The following is an 18640-nucleotide window of genomic DNA, read 5'->3' on the forward strand; positions in this document are numbered from 1 at the left end:
CTGATGGTATGATCTGTTACTTCCTGATGGTATGATCTGTTACTTCCTGATGGTATGATCTGTTACTTCCTGATGTTATGATCTGTTACTTCCTGATGGAATGATCTGTTACTTCTTGATGGTATGATCTGTTACTTCCTGTTGGTTTGATCTGTTACCTCCTGATGGAATGATCTGTTACCTCCTGATGGTATGATAGTTACCTTCTGATGGTATGATCTGATACTTCCTGATGGTATGATCTGTATTACTTCCTGATGGTATGATCTGTTATTTCCTGATGGAATGATCTGTTACTTCCTGATGGTATGATCTGCTACTTTCTGATGGTATGATCTTGTACTTCCTGATGGTATGATCTGTTACTTCCTGATGGTATGATCTGTTACTTCCTGATGGTATCATCTGTTACTTCCTGATGATATGATCTGTTTCTTTTTGATGTTATGACCTTTTTCTTTCTGATGGTATGACCATTTTTCTTTCTGATGGTATTACCTTTTTTTTTTCTGATGGTATCATCTGTTTCTATCTGATCATCATAAACCCTGTGATAGGCCTCCGGTTTATACATATACAATATTGTGAAATGCATGGAGTATGCCCCGATGTTTTAATACACCTGGATATTAAGTAGTTGTGATGTTCTGTGATAATTTAAACAAAGATTCAATGACTTACTGGAAATAAAGTGTCCAATCTTATTCATGTTACAATGAAATATTTAACTAGGAAAGATAGAATTCTTACATTCCACGGAAAAGCTGTAACTAGTGTCGATGATGTGTAGCAGGCTGTCGTTCAATGTGAGCTGGAAAGTGTTAAACTGGTAAAAGAGAAGCCTTGTAATAACTTTGAACTCATACACACTCCATCTGATGTTCATATCTGACCATGAGTGTAAGTATTTTGGGTCCTGCGTCTGATTCAATGCCACTACCCAGCTAACTCCAGGCACCAGCTTATCCCCACAGTTACTTAAACAACTGTAAAACACACAAATACATATTATAAAAGCAAAACACCATTTCTCACAATTAATATGCATGGACAAGTTGTATGAAGGACACTGAAATCTACACAATGATAAGTGTTAAGGACACTTATATTTGTATGAAGTATTAGTTTCCGGATATACCAGTAAGTATACATGAGAGGGAGATATGTTAACAGGGGGATTAATAAAGACAGGTCTAGGTGTGAAATCTAGATATACTTAAATGTCGGAAATTACATGATTTCCACTGTTGGTTGGACATCGCTTTTGACGATAATGCTATGCTGGGCTTTCCCATCGAGCCTTCCTGTCGCACTCACAGTCACTTCAAACATATACCTGCTGTTCACCTGAAGAGATCTGCTGGCAAGTGTAACAACTGGACCTACATAAAAAAAAAAATGTAAAACTAGAGATTTGTTTTTGTGAACAAACACGTATGTTTCCCCTTGAACAGTTTAAAAGTTATGGCCCCTACAAGATATTCCTGAAAACTTTGCACTTATTTGACCTCAAGGTCAAGGTCACAGTGACATAACAACAGCACACTCTACATGGTCTGTGGCTGATGCATATATACTGCAAGTTTTATCAGGATATCTTTAACTTAGCACTTATTTTACCTTTTCATTACAGTAATAATTACCATAACTTAAGAATGCATAAACAATACCTACACTCATCTTTGTAGCCCAAAAAACAAAAGATTCAAATATCCCGACCTCCTTTCAATGAAATTGAAATAATTCACAAAAACACAAACATGCATTAACAGATTCTCTGTGATTGTTTGTTAATATAAAACACCTAATCCATTATGTTTTTGAAAATGTGCTTTCCTGGGAAAGAGCCGGACAAAGTTTGAGAATGAAAATGACCTCAACATGCTTTCAAGGTCACAGAAGTCAGATATGTCAAACGCTTCAAACAACATCTCCTGAAGAACTGAACGGTATAGAATCCTCATATTCAGCTTCTTTCGGTAGAGCCGGACAAATTTTAAGAAGAAAATGACTTTGACCTACTTTCAAGGTCAAAATGGTTTCAATATGTCAAACACATCAAAATACTGTAACACAGCAGTGTTACGACGTTGTGTAACCGATTACGTATATCAGGTATAGAATTATTTACATCAGAAATATCTTGGACAACACTTCAAGTGGGGCTATGGAACCTTGACAGTCAGTGTTACGACGTTGTGTAACCGATTACGTATATCAGGTATAGATTTATTTACATCAGAAATATCTCGGACAACACTTCAAGTGGGGCTTATGGACCCTTGACAGTCAGTGTTAAGACGATGTGTAACTGATTACATATTTCAGGTATAGAATTAATTACATCGGAAATATCTCGGACAACGCTTCAAGTGGGGCTATGGACCCTTGACAGTCAAGTGTTACGGTGTTGTGTTATTGAGTATAGCGGACAACCTGGGCAGTGATACGACGTGGTGTAAACTGACCAGCTGTGTGAGGCTTATGAACCCTTTACGGTACTTGATTTTGTATATCCGGAACAGCTCGGGCAACTGGTGTAAATATTACGTATATCGGGAACATTAATCCAGATTACTATGCACGAAATAATAGATTATAATCGAGTATAAATATAACCCAGGAGGGGGATAATGAGAGGGAAGAGCAAGGGACAGCTAGAGAAGAGGCCAGAAGAGATAGGGACGGCTAGAGATGGGCTAGAACTAGTACAGGTAGAGACAGCTATCAACCAAACGATAGAGACCGATCCTAATACTTGATGTTACCAGAATAAACTCTTAACCAACCATCAACCCTTGTCACTCGTGTTGTGTTACATGAGCTGATTTGGTGCCAGTGACCAGGATTCCGAAAGAGACACAACGCGACAACAAAAAAATATATCACATGTATTATGAGGGCACGCTTCCAAGTACGAGACTTCAAGATGTAAACGACCAGAATCTAACCACTATACATCAAAATGCAAAATTCAGAAGAAAGTACAGAAGAGGACGTCCATTTGGTGAAGGAGAAAAAAGCTTCAACATGACGGACACGCCCACACTTCAAACAAGGCTGGAGCAGAGACATAGTATGGTAAGTGATTTAGTTTTATCTCGACACTGAAGTAAATCACATTATGGCAAACATTGGTGCAAGTTCTGTTTTCCAAGAAATTAATTTACAACTTTCGAGCTTATGTATGTTCTATGGTAGGAGTACAAAATGTCACTCAAATAATTAAACCGTTCTCAGGGAAACCAGACTTATTCAAATCGTGGATTAAAGATATAGAAAAATATGCTAATTCAGTAAACCCAGCAAAAGATAAATTAAACTTGGTAGCTCTTCAAACTAGTACCGGAACAACTGATGACTTTATACATAGGTACTTAAATGTCAATAAAACTACCGATTGGAACTTATAAAAGAAAATAATATCAAAGTTCCGTCACGTAACCCATATCTTGACGACAGAGCCACAGAGTGATTGATTGATTGATTGATGGGGCTTTATGTCCTTGTTCCGGTAATACCGAGCCTAGGAAGAAAAAAAAGGGGGTGGGGGGTGATGGCTGCAATTCCGCCTTTTGAGTGTTGCCAAAAAGTTCTAAAATGGAGGATATGGGTACCTAACTTCTAGTTTCTATAATTTAGGGATTGCAATTTGGACTGTCACTTAAAGCCCTACACTAGTCTAAATATATAACCTATACTCCGTGGCGGCTAGCAATTAGCCTACTCTTTTCTGAAAGCCAGCAGAGTGATCTTTAACGTGCAAGGCGTGACTCTCCTTTCACCGGACCCCCATTTAACGTCCCTTCCGAAGGACAAGAAGGTTAGAGAACAGCGTGAGGGAGTGTGAACAAAGGTCTTATGAAAATAGCTTGTTGGAGTTTGTAGGTATGTTATTTTTTAAGGAGGATTTATAAACACAAATTGTATAACCCCTGTCCGGCGGGTACTTATACAAGTCATGATGTGTTTGAATAGTAAGAAGGGGGAATTTATAAAGGATGTTGATAATGTAGAGTAAAGGGTGCGGAATAGAAACTGCTGGGGTTGTGTTAGTTTGAAGGTTTAAGTTAGGTGATTTATGTGGTTTGATATGCAAACACTGTCTTTCAGGAGGCTGTGGCGACTGTGTATGATCACCTACTAACCTTTCTTACTAGAGCAATGTTTTGCATACATGTTGCACATTTGACAGTGATATATAAATAGTGAGTGGGAAAAGGTGTAGAATGAGAGTAAGTGCCATGATTGAAGTTGGCGCGGAAAGACCCCAGCCGATGACCAAGGGTGTGTGTTATTGTGTGTGTCTTGTATGTTAGTGAAGTGCTGCTGTTGATGATTGTTTGTTTTAGAGGGTACTTATACAGTGTTGTTAATGGAGTCCTATCAAATCTGACTTTAGTTTTATAAACACAACACCACAGATCACTCACTTATACAAGTGCACCTGACGTGGGGAACCTGCAAATGTTGTGTTTGAAGTTTTGTTTTAATATATTTAATCTGATATATATATATACCAATGTATTGACAGACGAGTAGCAGTCCATCCTTGGGAATTATAAGCTTTCCCACCACGGAGTGATCTCCCATCCTCTTCCTTTTATGGCACCTGCTGCCTGCTGATGGCCCGGAGCTAGCTCCATAGCAAAACTTTGTTTTGTCGGACTGGTTTGAGTGTATTGTCAACTTATTGCGCACTTTGTGTGCTATATACCAATCTAACCTTGTTACTACAATTATTTGTTGTTGAAAATTATTTTTGTGCCTTTTCGGCCGGTTTTTAGTTCACCCACCGAAAGGGCAAGTGAGCTTATGTCATGGTGCAGCGTCCGTCCATTAGTCTAACTATTCTACCATTATACCTCAAATAATTGCTAAAGAAACAAACACATTTGATATAAGTAGATCCTGTTTGTATATATCACATGTTAAATTCGAAAGAAATCAGAAAGGGGGAAATTGACTAATTTTTGTGTTTTTTGTGTGAAATATTGCCTACTATTGATATGGCCTGTATGGGCCGCCGTATACATGGAGAGTGCTGTAAAGGGAGGTAATTTTGCAGACAACGCATGTTTCCTTCGCTATCATCGTTGGTAAATACACGTACATCTAGTATACATCTAGTTATCAGTTTAAAAGTTCTTGTATTCGATGAACTGTTAGTTTGAGAGTACAATCCACAAGTGATTATGTCATGGATAGCTGTGGATATGATTTTACGATATAGTTTTTTGTCTGTTGACATGACATCACGCTATCAGTGGTATTTCTTCATTTGCACCGACAATATCCTCAAAACTTGTATAAAAAAAAACAATAAGGATGAATAAATATGGTTACTAGTGCAAATTACTTAACTATACTATTAAATACCGTCAACGGGGAAAATATTAGAGAATATTATGCATCAGATTGTTTGGAGCAAAAAACGTATGAAAGCATGTACGTGTCAAAATAGAGCATATTTTGTAATTTGCGAACACAAATTGCATTTTTTTCGAATTTCGATAATTACATATTTCCATGCAATTTATACACAACAAAAACGATGAAACAACAGTTTACCTGTTTATTACAATTCGAGATATTTAAATGAGGCAGATAGCAAGATAAAAAGAAAATACACTTATACTTTGGCGTATCAGGGGCTACTCACTCAACACTATAAGCTAACTATATACAATACTACAAAAACAAACGTGTACTGACGAGGTAGCCTCCTAAGCAAAGAAAGAGGCCACAAGGGAAAAAAATATATATTCTCAGCAATATATTTTAAGTAGGCCAGACAACTCTTGAGCGATTCAAGACAGGCCAAATGTAAATATCTAGTGAACGTTCTTGAGCGATTCAAGACAGTATACATGTAGATATCTAGAGCAAACCCTTGAGCGATTCAAGAGCTGCATATAAGATACTCATATATATAAGTAGTAAAGAAAACTTTTAAGCGATTTAAAAGCAGAGAGCTTTTGCCTTGAGCGATTCAAGAGAGGCAAACTGACCACCAGACTTAAGCGATTTAAGAGCTGGCAAGACGAAACTCCTGAGCGATTCAAGAGCCTAGTAGAATCAAGAATAGACAGAAAAATTAAAGCAAAAGCAGTAAAATAATCAACAGATAAGTAAATAATATTACAGAAAAGTATTGGGGGGAAAATTCCCCAGGAATTAAAACCCAAATGGAACGAAACGAGGAATTGGAAATTACTAGTGAGTGAGAGCCCCCAATACTTAATATAAACTAGGTAATAATAACTAAAATTGAAGATTGAGGTATAAAGAACAAGTAAACAAGCACAAAGTAAAACATGAAATGATTTCAGTTGGACAAGGTCATATTTTTGTGCATTTGAAATAACGGTAGGATCCGTACGAATATAACGTATATAGCAGTTGGAGGACCATCTACCCAAGGTTTGAATGACATGATCCTCAACGCCAGCAGCCGCTGTGGAGGTGGCAGCACCAACCCGGAAAGAATGACCATTAAAAGATCGATGATCCACACCTATACGAGTCAGTGTTTCTTTTAACAAAGAGATAAAAGTATGGCGCATTAAAGGTTTGACGTTAAGGTCAACACATTGTCTACGAAAAGGGGCGACGAAGGGGTAGCCCCTTGAGTAACACGAGTGGTCAAAAACTCACACATAGTAACCACAGGAGTTAAAACGGTGTTCTCAAATATCTTGATGACAACTCCTTTTCCAAAAGGGTCAGTTTTAGAGGAACGCAAACACAGGTGAAACTGAGACTTGTCCGGGAACACAGATATATCTCCGATGCGAATGAAGCTGTTACAAATTGTAGCAGGATCTGTTCGGTTATAACGAGTAAAACAGTCAGATGACCATCTACCCAAAGTCTGAATAACATGATCCTGGACACCGACGGCAGCTGCTGAGGTAGCCGCACCAATACGAAAAGGAATGTCCATTAAAATCATGACTGTTGATACCTATAAGAGTCAGAGTTTCTTTGAGGTACGATATGAAAGTCTGACGCATCAACGGTTTGGAAAAAAACAAACATGTTTTCAATAAACAGAGGTGAAGTCAGAATAGCTCCTTGAGCCTTCCTTGCTGCTAAATAGGGAATCATGGTGAGCACAGGATGCAAAACATTGTTTTCAAACACATGTTCACTCCTTTACCATAGGGGTCCATTTTGATGAACGCAGAAAAAGGGTAAAGGAAGACTTGTCCGGCACCACCACTATGTCACACATACGAATGTTAGTAGTATCGTGCCAGGTTTGGCATGTGAACTCCCCACACCACAGAAAGCCATAAAATGCTGTCTAAAAAACACATTTCTAAGACTTGAAAACGAATAGACCTAGAGAAGAAGCTTGACTCTACTGTGCTGCAGAGAAGCGACTTGACTCGAAGACTTGAAATCGAATAGACCTAGAGAAGAAGCTCGACTCTAGATCCACTGTGCTGCAGAGAAGGGACTTGACTCTTAAGACTTGAAATCGAATAGACCTAGAGAAGAAGCTTGACTCTAGCCACTGTGCTGCAGATAAGCGACTTGACTCTAAGACTTGAAATTGAATAGACCTGGAGAAGAAGCTTGACTCTAGAGTGCTGCAGAGAAGCGACTCGACTCTAAGACTTGAAATTGAATAGACCTAGAGAAGAAGCTTGACTCTAGCGTGCTGCAGAGAAGCGACTCGACTCTAAGACTTGAAATTGAATAGACCTAGAGAAGAAGCTTAACCCTACTGTGCTGCAGAGAAGCGACTTGACTCTAAGACTTGAAATTGAATAGACCTAGAGAAGAAGCTTGACTCTACTGTGCTGAAGAGAAGCGACTTGAAATCGAATAGACCTAGAGAAGAAGCTCGACTCTACTGTGCTGCAGAGAAGCAACTTGACTCTAAGACCTGAAATCGAATAGACCTGGAGAAGAAGCTTGACTCTACTGTGCTGCAGAGAAGCAACTTGACTCTAAGACTTGAAATTGTATAGACCTAAAGAAGGAGCTTGACTCTACTGAGCTGCAGAGAAGCGACTTGACTCTAAGACTTGAAATCAAATAGACCTAGAGAAGAAGCTCGACTCTAGATCCACTGTGCTGCAGAGAAGGGACTTGACTTTTAAGACTTGAAATCGAATAGACCTAGAGAAGAAGCTTGACTCTAGCCACTGTGCTGCGGATAAGCGACTTGACTCTAAGACTTGAAATTGTATAGACCTAAAGAAGGAGCTTGACTCTACTGAGCTGCAGAGAAGCGACTTGACTCTAAGACTTGAAATTGAATAGGCTGCCTTGCTCCCAGTGTGTATGGTAGCGTAGCCACACCTCAAGTCCAAAAATCACGCAGAAAGTAAACAAACGTTTCTTCTCATACTGATTCACGTTTACAACGTAACAAACTGGCGAAAGTTAAATCATACCGCGATGACTGTCACTGAGTAATCGTTGTGTAGTTTATGATAAATCCATAGTGTAGTAAACACTTGAAAAGTCGAAGAATATGTGAAAAGCAAACACACCAACACCCGCCGTAAATCAATAATGAGGGGCACTGACAATACCACATACCCTCTAGGGGTTAATGCTGATTGGTTAACACTCCCCTAATTTGCATAAACATGAAAAACCTAGATACAAGAATATTACCACACGTAAACAAGGAAATGAACTTAAGTAAAGTCACACATATATATCTAACTGTTCCACTGTAGAAAAACAACCTATGATATATATAATCAATTCAAGGGAGCAATAAAAGTTGTATATAAACTATGATTTAACACACATGTCAAATTATCATTTTAATCGTTGATAACTTGTCTCTTATTGATATTTTATTTATATCTTGTAATTTCTTACCTTATTTCTGTTTTGTTCATTTTCCCCTCTTATAACTTTCTCCCTGAACAAAACCACTATTGTTGCGTTTTTAACAAATATGCAAGTAAACGAATACATATCTTATTAGATGATTAACACCGTAAATACCTCATTTATGATGTAAATGATATAATAATCTTTGCTAGCTTCTTCATCGGATACAGTGGGAAATGGCTCGACATTGGGCAGATCTGCCGGAGATACATTGACTGCATCAAGCACGCCCACACCGATTGTAATAGTGGTATTTTAACGTTGTTCGTCTGAAAACACCCCATTTATGACCACGAAAGACATGTTCTTTGCAAACAATACAAATAAAGAAAATGTTATCAACCTGTTGCATAAATAGATGTCCGAAAGTGGAATTGATACAAAAAAGGCAATGTTTGATGCAGATGTCCTGATTGCACGTATATCAACATTGTCAAAGCCAACCGTATTTTCATGAAAAGACACCGACCTACTTGTGCTGCTTCTCTTACTTCTAGATTTGGCATAATTTCAGCCGCTGTACTTCAGATCAGATCATGATTCCAGAGGGAAAATCAAGGTGTGGGACGTACGAAAGACTAAAACTGTTATTGGACACGATATTTGTGGGGTTCTGCCAGTTATCCACGCAATAAGCGGCTGTGATACCACTTCTAGGATGTTCGGAATCAGTAAAGCTGCAATGCTAAAGCTGTTTCGAGATAATGAATTCTTGAAGTCACAATCACGCAAAGTACGAAAGCACAGGTGATTAAGTCTGGAGAACATTTGGTTACTGCTGTATACGGCGGAGTGATTCATGAAGGTCTGGTGAAAAATCTGACCATAATTGCATGATATTGTGACTAATACAATTTACTGGGTTGCCGGACATTTGGGAATACCAGGTAATGAAAAGGCAGGTTGTGTCGCGAAAGCAACACTTATTACTACCACCTGAAGATTTTAAACTTCATTTTACTGATTTTAAACCTCTTAATTAAAACAACATTTATACGATCGAAGGGCAAAATAATTGGAATCAATGCGTTGATAACAAAATACATTCTATCGGTGAATGGCATCCTAGCTACAGAGAGAGTCGCCAAGACGAGGTTGTCATTGCCCGTCTCTGGATGGGTCATTCATACATTACCCGTTTCTATTTACTGAAATGTGAAGTCCTACCTCAATGCATAGCGTGTCAGGAACCATTTACAGTATAACACTTGCTATTAGATTGTGTCGACCTTCAGTCAACACGAGAAAATTGGTATAATAACATTACATGCCTCTTTTCGAAAACATAACTGTCTTTTCAATTTTAGGCTATCTGAAAGCTGCTGGTCTTTTTAATAAAATTTGAGTCACCATAGCCACTTTCAATATTCAAATTGACATTTATTTTTTACCTTTAAGTTTGTTTGATGTTTTTATTTTGCATTTGTTTTTGTCCATTGGTGGCCCTGATGACCTATCCTGTGTTGATGGGCCGATGAACATTTAATACTAATAAGATCGGGACCTGCTAAGATATCGGAAGTTTTAAAAAAACAAACCATGTGTTCAGATACACACGATGGTTACTTTGGCTGTCGCTAGTTTCCATGCATGAGGACATCATTTTTTGTCTACATATGGTTAGTTTTCGAGTTCAAATAGCATCAGAAAACGTATTTCAGACTCAAAATTGAATTTTTTGGTTAGGTTGTTAAATTATGGCGCATGCGAGGACTATGCATTCTGTTACGGAATGTAGGAATAAATTAAGCCTATAGAAATACTTCTATTCATTGAAACTTTAAAACCCATTAAAAATGCTAAAATGTTGACACAAATGTTCATTTCAAGCGTAAGATATTGTTAAATTCAAGTCGTGGTCCGTTTTTGGTACTGACATTTGCAAAAACCGGAAACGCTAATTGGTGACGTCAGAGTGTTCTATAAATATCTCACGTGAGCCCCGGGTGCTAATTTAGTTGGAAAGAACAGCTACAACCATACATGAATATAATTCTTTCTCTGAATTTACAATGAATGCATAAAATGACGGTTTGGTGGTCCATTTTGGGAACTGTCATTCTGAAACCTTGATCTCTTGGAACCGGCATAAGTCATCTCATCCATACCAGTTAGACGATATATCGTCTGAAAACTAGTGTTACTGTTCGACTACGAGATACATTTAACACTTTTTGAAAACATTTTACGAGTGTTCCATAATTACTATATAGAACTTTCAGTTAATTCAGGATTCTGATCTAACAAATCTGATTTAATGTCATAATTATAAGTCAATTCTTCCCAAATATTACTATTTTAAACACGATAAAGTGTTTTATTTGTTTATTTTGCTTTCATTTATGTATATCGTTCAAACGTATTGAAAAAAGTTTTCATTACTTTGGATAAATTGTAAAACCGGGTCAATACAGTATCTGTTTCATCATATTGTCAATGGATATGTGTATGGAATATAACAAATAGCTAGTGTGACCTTTGACCCCCCAAAAATGACCTTTCCCATTTTTTCTGTGTTACACACTATGGATTATGATAGTGAATAAAAAGTTTCTTTTGCAATTAGTTTGAGGTTCGGCTTAATTTGGCGTAGAATGGTTAGACTACATCCGTTGTCCGACAACTTTTCCTTTAAACGACTTCTTCTGAAGAATGGACAGGCCTAGTCATGATATTTGGCTGAAAGCTTCGTTGGTAAGAGCCCAACAAAGTCAGAGAATGAAAATGACCTTGACCTACTTTCAAAGTCACAGGGGTCAAATGTGTCAAAAACTTCAAAAGACTTCTTCTGAAGAACTGAAAGGTATATAATCTTAATATTTGGCTGGTGGCTTCCTGGGAAAGAGCCGGACAAAGTTTGAGAATGAAAATGACCTCGACATGCTTTCAAGGTCACAGAAGTCAGATATATCAAACGCTTCAAACAACATCTCCTGAAGAACTGAAAGGTATATAATCCTCATATTCAGCTGAAAGCTTCTTTTGGTAGAGCCGAACAAATTTTAAGAAGAAAATGACTTTGACCTACTTTCAAGGTCAAAATGGTTTCAATATGTCAAACACATCAAAATACTGTAACACAGCAGTGTTACGACATTGTGTAACCGATTACGTATATCAGGTATAGAATTATTTACATCAGAAATATTTCGAACAACACTTCAAGTGGAGCTATGGAAACTTGACAGTCAGTGTTACCACATTGTGTAACTGATTACGTATATCGGTAATAGAATTAATTACATCAGAAATATCTCAGACAACTCTTCAAGTGGGGCTATGGAACCTTGACAGTCAGTGTTACCACGTTGTGTAACTGATTACGTATATCAGTAATAGAATTAATTACATCAGAAATATCTCAGACAACGCTTCAAGTGGGGCTATGGACCCTTGACAGTCAAGTGTTACGGGGTTGTGTTATTGAGTATAGTGGACAACCTGGGCAGTGGTACGACGTGGTGTAAACTGACCAGCTGTGTGAGGCTTATGAACCCTTGACGGTACTTGATTTTGTATATCGGGAATAGCTCGGGCAACTGGTGTAAATATTATGTATATCGGGAATATTAATCCAGATTACTATGCACGAAACAATAGATTATAATCGAGTATAAATATAACCCAGGAGGGTGATAATGAAAGGGAAGAGAAAGGGACAGCTAGAGAAGATGCCAGAAGGGCTAGGGACAGCTAGAGATAGGCTTGAGAATGAAAATGACCTCGACATGCTTTCAAGGTCACAGAAGTCAGATATGTCAAACGCTTCAAACAACATCTCCTGAAGAACTGAAAGGTATATAATCCTCATATTCAGCTGAAAGCTTCTTTTGGTAGAGCTCGACAAATTTTAAGAATGAAAATGACCTTGACCTACTTTCAAGGTCAAAATGGTTTCAATATGTCAAACACATCAAAATACTTCTAAATAATGGACAGGCCTAGAGTCATGATATTTGGCTGAAAACCCCAGACAAAGTTTGAGAACAAAAATTACCTTGACCTTCTTTCAACGTCACAGGGGTCAAATGTTTCAAACAACTTCATTTGAAGAACTGAGAGGTACAGATTCTCAATATTTGGCTGGTAGCTTCTCTTTGTGGAGCTTGATCTACTTTCAAGGTCATATGGGTCAAATATGTCAAACATATCAAATGACTTCTTCTGAATAATGGACAGGCAAAGAGTTAGGATATTTAGCTGAAAGTTCATTCGTTAGAGCCCGACAAAGTATGTGAGTGAAAATGACCTTGACCTTCTATCAAGGTTACAGGGGTCAAATATGTCAAACACTTCTGAAGAAATGAAAGGTATAGCATCGTAATATTTGGTTGATATCTTCTTTGGATTGAGGTCGACGAATTTTGTGAATGAAATGTCCTTGACCTACATTCAAGGTCACGGGGGTTAAGTATGTCAAAAACATTAAATGACTTCCTCTGAATAATCGAAAGGCATAGAATCATAATATTTTGGCTGGCAGCTTCTTGGGAATGAAAAAGACCTCATGCTACTTTAAAGCTCACACAGGTTAACAACACTTCAAACAACTTATCCTGAAGAACTAAAACGCATGGTATTCAAATGGTAGCTGCTTGATAGTTTGAAAAGGAAAATGACCTCAAGCTACTTACAAGGTGACATGGACAAATATGTCAAACATTTCAAACAACCTCTTCTGAAGAACCGAAAAGCATAGAATCAAAATATTTCCCTGGTAGCTTCAACAGATGGAGCCGACAAAGTTTGCGATTGAAATTTTTGTAGGACAGTATAATATTTAATAAGAATAATTTGTTATGACTGCTTAAATATCCAGGTGAGCGATACAGGCCCTCTGGGCCTCTTGTTTACTCCACGTGGTCCGCCATTACTCCGTTTACTGTCGGCGGGTTGTAAATTTCCGACTGGTGTTTATTTCTGTTATGGTTGTTTGTTTCGGGCAACATTGTCGTTTTCACCGTTTCTAATTAGTATTACGGGTTAAATTCTTTCTATGTTGCGTACTTTGTATAATCGTAGTTTATTTCTCCCAAGTTTGTCTACTTGTAAACTTGGTTTACTTTCACAAGTTTACTTTCGCTTTGAAGGGTATGTCTCGGCCGGTACAGCGACTGGGATAGCTCATGGGTGTTCCCATTTCTATGGGGAACGGGACCCTCATGATGCTTGTCCCTAGTGTCGTCTTTGTAGTGAGGTTTCGCCTGTGAGTAGGGAAGGGGCAGCCTGACCCTGGCTTGGCACAGCCCAGGGTTGAATTGTCCGGGAACACCCGTAAGCTTTCGTGCTTGCCTTCAGGTAGGGACTACCGGTTGCCGGTCACTGAATCTGTCAGTGATCCCGGCATTACAGGTATAGTGCTGTCGTCGGGGACAGTCTTGGTGTCTGGCCCATTCTTTTGGGTTCAGGTCCTGGGGTGACTACAGACTTTCTTTCGGGATTGTGACGTGCAGATCATTCTCTTTATCACTCAGCATAGTCTGACTCACATTACAACAGGATCATATCATTCCCTTTATCACTCAGCATAGTCCGACTCACATTACAACAGGATCATATCATTCCCTTTATCACTCAGCATTAGACACTAAACCCGGCATCAATGCTGGTCTGGCTTGCCCTCCCGATCAGTTATCCTGACCTGGTCCTATTAGGTCCAGCCCGGAGTTTCCTTTGACTGGGAACCTGTGGTGTTTCCCCCCAGGGGTTGGGTTTGCTGGACAGAGGGCCGGTTCTGGGCCTACAATTTCCCCTGGCTTAGGGTATACGGGTGCCTTTGGGCAGCCATCCTTGGGCTGACCTAACCAGCCTGCGGATGGTTTTGTGTTGTGGCAGCATCCCTGCAGTTACGGGCTTAGCCTTTACATGTCTGGGTTTCAACTTAGAGAGAGTGGCGGTCCACCTTCGCCCTTTTAGCAAGTTGGCCAGCCCAAGTCTCAGGCAGGCCAATTTGGCCAGTTCTGGGGTCACTCCCAGCCCGCTGGACCTTTCCATTATCCTCTGGGATATGGGTTTAACTCCATGGCTTTTCCTTCGTGGAATCTTTGGGGTTTGGTCTCTCCCTTGTGATGACATGTTAGCAGTTCTGTTGAACCCCCCAACGTTCTGCTACTTCGTGAGCCTTATCGGCTGGTCCTAAGAAGGTGTGTCGGACCTTCAGGACTTCTGACTCTAGGGCAGACTTGATTGTCCCCAGTTCCAGGGTAGGGTTTTGGCTATGCAGTCTTAACCAACAGCCACGGTGGTTAGGCGCACTGCACCTAACTGCCGTTATATTGAGCCTTCTCTTGAGTTGGCCCCTCTGGCTGCCCCATTTCCTCCAGCCGAGACTTCTGGTCTTGATGGTGTGGAGGCTATGGACTTTGAGGTAGCGGTGTGGCAGAGGACGATGACATTGTTCATCTCTCACATAGTTATAGACGCTGGTCTTTCCGCTGGTCTTGCCCTCTGAGGAGGATGTCCAGGATGAAGGTGACCCTGAGCTGCTGAGGTTGAGGCCCAGCATCCAGTATGCGGGCACTTAGGGCCCACGTTTCCCGGATTCTTTGGAGAAAGTATGCCCACCACCTTCGGCGTCATCTCAGTCCAGAGTCCACCACCCTTTTAGGTTCTTTGGTGGCTCCTCGGTTGCACGTGTCTGCTCAGTCGGACTGCTCTCTGCCAGAAGGCACTTTTGTGTCTTCAGCTCTGGTCACCGTCCAGTCTCGGGTTTTGTACAAGAATTCTTCTTCAACTCGTAGTCCTGGTTATGCTGGGTTGCAGCTAAGTGTCGGTGAGTTGTCGGAGGTGCACGCAACTGACTGTGCCACAAATAACGGGCTGCTTGCCCCTCAGCCAGCTAAATTCTGTCTTATATAGACTACCTGACAGTTTGTCTATATAGGGTATCCATTTTGCCTGAGGGTCAGATTACTGAGACAGAGCAGCCTGACATCCAGGACAGAGTGACCTCTGCCCTGAACAGGGCTTTACAATTGTCATCGCTTGTCAATGTGTTGTTGGCTAGGCAGTTTTCAGTTTTGAAAAACCCTCCAGTCGATGAACCTTACAGCTCCCGGCTGTTGACTGTCTAGTTCTCAGGGTCCACTCTTTTTAGAGGGGCCTTTCTGTTCAGAAGGGTTCGAAGGAGGACTCGGTCACCTCTGGTGAAGAGGATTCAGGTTGAGAAGGCCAGTACCTCGCAGGGGTCAGCGCCTCCTATGAAGAAGGCTAAACCTTCGGCTTTGCAGTCTTCTGTGCAGCCCAAGTATAAGCCTCCCTTCAAGGGCAACAAAGGGAAGGGTAGGAAGGGGGAGTGAAGTCCTCCCTGCTCAAACTTAGGTCCTTCTCCCCTAGGATAAGGCTTCGGGTCGGCAGACGGTTCACTTGTCTGGCAAGGTCTTGACCTGTCTCGACCTGTCTCAACCTGCCTCGACCAGATCTTCCTGTGGTGGGCCAGCATTCCACTTTTCTCCCAGAGTGGAAGGATATTACAGGCTCTGGCGCTCCAGGAGGAAGTAAGGACCACGCTTACCAAAGGCGCGGTCGAGGAGGTTCCCATGTGGGAATGTACCCCTGGTTTCTACTCCAGAATGTTTCTGGTTCGGAAGAAGTACGGGGCGTGGCGTCCCATCATAGATCTAAGTGCCTTCAACAGGCACGTAGATTCTCCTCACTTCAAGACTCCTCGGGGCATTATCGCCTCAGTGAGAGATGGAATGTGGGCGACTTCAGTAGATTTGAAGGACGCCTACTTCCACATCCACATCAAGAAGTCGGCACTGAAGTACCTCCGTTTTACGTGCATGCAGTTCAAGGCCAGCATGCCGTTTGGGCTCACGACTGCACCTTTTGTTTCCACCAAGCTGCTGCAGGTGGTCGTGGGATTCCTGCACTCTCGAGGGATAGATGTTCACATCTATTTTGACGATTCCCTCATGCTCTATCTAGTGAGAGTTTCTGGTGCAGGACACCCGGTTGGTTCTGAAAGTCTTACTCAAGGTCGACTTCATTCCTTCCTTTCAATTTCCTGGGGAACCATTTCAATAAGGTTCAGGGCATCGCCCTTCCACTTCTTTCTGGGTTATCTCAATGCCCTGGCAGATAAGGTCCCAATAGGGAGACTTCACACCAGGCCTCTCCAGATGTTTCTCCTTGCCAACTGGTTCCTTCTTCAAGGGATTGGAAAGCCTGGCTTCCTCTGAACCAGTCAGTCAAGGAGTTTGTATGCTGGTGGACTCATCAGGACAATGTTCTCCAAGGGATTCCTTTGGCCAAGCCTGCTCCCACTATGACCCTGTACACAGATGCGTCCATGACGGAGTGGGGAGCTTACCTCAACAGCATTGTCGGTCGGGGGAGTGGTCTTGGGAACAGATCTCAGAGCACATCAACATGCTCGAGATGATGGCCGTTCTGTTGGCTCTGTAGTCTCTTTCCAGAGATCCTGCCAAATATGGTTGATATCCATATCTTAGTTCCAGAGAAGAAGTCACTTAAAGCAGTATAGCTAAATAACCCTTTTTGGCCTGCCCCTCAGCCCCCTGGGGGGTCAGCCACACCATTTGTTCAATTTTGAATCTCCACCACCTAGGGATGCTCCAGTCAAATTTAGTTGAATTCCAATCAGTGGTTAAGAAGAAGTTGTTTGAAGAAATTGTTGACGTTCGGACGATGAATGCAACTGTATGGCATAAAGCTCACCTTGGATCAGGTGAGCTAATAATCCATATATGAACAAATTCTATTTGTAATAGGGACCATTACAGAAGTCGTCAAAATTGACCCAATAGTTGCAAATGATGCATGGATAGAGTTAACAATGACATCATATACTTGCATTCTAAGTTTAAGCAAAATTAGACTCAGTGAGGGACCGTTGGCATCACCTTGACAATTAACCTTTAAATGCTTGCAACAATCACTTTTTTTTACCTTTGACCTTGAGGTAAAGTCCAAAGTGACCTAATGGCACTGCATTGCACATCAGGTGATGAAGTTATACTACAAGTTTCGTCAAGAAATCTTTAATGCTTTAAAAGTTACAGCCCCGACAAGATGTTCCTGAAAAATTTGCACATATTTGACCTTTGGGGTCAAGGTCACAATGTCCAAATGACAGCGCATTGCACGTCATCTATGGCCAGTGGGTGATGCAGGTATAGTTCAAGTTTCATCAAGATATCTTAAGGATTTAAAAGTTACAGCCAGGACAAGATGTTCCTGAAAAATTTGCTTAGATTTGTACTTTAAAGGGACATCTAGTGAAGAGCCATAAATTTTTTTAACGAAGAAATGTGTTGTATGCTCTTCCACTTATGTTACCTTGCTATTCCCATATTCATAGTCCTTTCCAAATGTCCAGTTTGACCACTTGAATTGTTTGGGAAAGCCCTTTTTAAAATAGCTCCAATAACGTCACGTGACTGTTCAGAAATGAGGCAGTAAACACTGGAGGTCTGACAGAGATGCAAAGTTTCCAAAGGGGCCCCCAGTGAGGGGCTGTTAGCAACTGCAACTAATTTTTCACTGCACTATGAAACCGCGGACTTAGATAGTAATCTAATTCTGTGATGAAATCTGCGCATGCATCTCATCTTAAGTGACCACAAGTATCAACAGAGGAGAGAACAGAACATCACAACAGTTATCCCTTGGAGGGCCCCATAGCAAAATCAAACTAAACAGTCAACTGTACATAGAATCGCAAAGTAAACTCTCTCCGATACATGCCCATTAACCTAAAAAAATAAGTTCATCTGTGTTCCAACTTACACAAAGATACAAGCGAGGTTAG

At 40.6% G+C, this 18640-nt stretch overlaps 1 protein-coding gene across 1 annotated transcript in view; it reads right to left on the reverse strand.

Annotated features, from left to right (window-relative positions):
* LOC110449923 (polycystic kidney disease protein 1-like 2) overlaps positions 1-18640 on the reverse strand; it is a 141469-nt gene that overhangs the window by 90111 nt on the left and 32718 nt on the right. Inside the window, exons 8-9 of the mRNA XM_021497099.1 lie at positions 1235-1382; positions 751-986 (exon numbers count right to left, since the gene is read on the reverse strand). Coding sequence (XP_021352774.1) covers positions 751-986; positions 1235-1382 — 384 coding nt within the window. The remainder of the gene's footprint in view (positions 1-750; positions 987-1234; positions 1383-18640) is intronic.

Source organism: Mizuhopecten yessoensis, unplaced genomic scaffold, assembly GCF_002113885.1.
Source record: "Mizuhopecten yessoensis strain PY_sf001 unplaced genomic scaffold, ASM211388v2 scaffold489, whole genome shotgun sequence".
In the NCBI taxonomy this organism is placed as follows: Eukaryota; Metazoa; Mollusca; class Bivalvia; order Pectinida; family Pectinidae; genus Mizuhopecten; species Mizuhopecten yessoensis.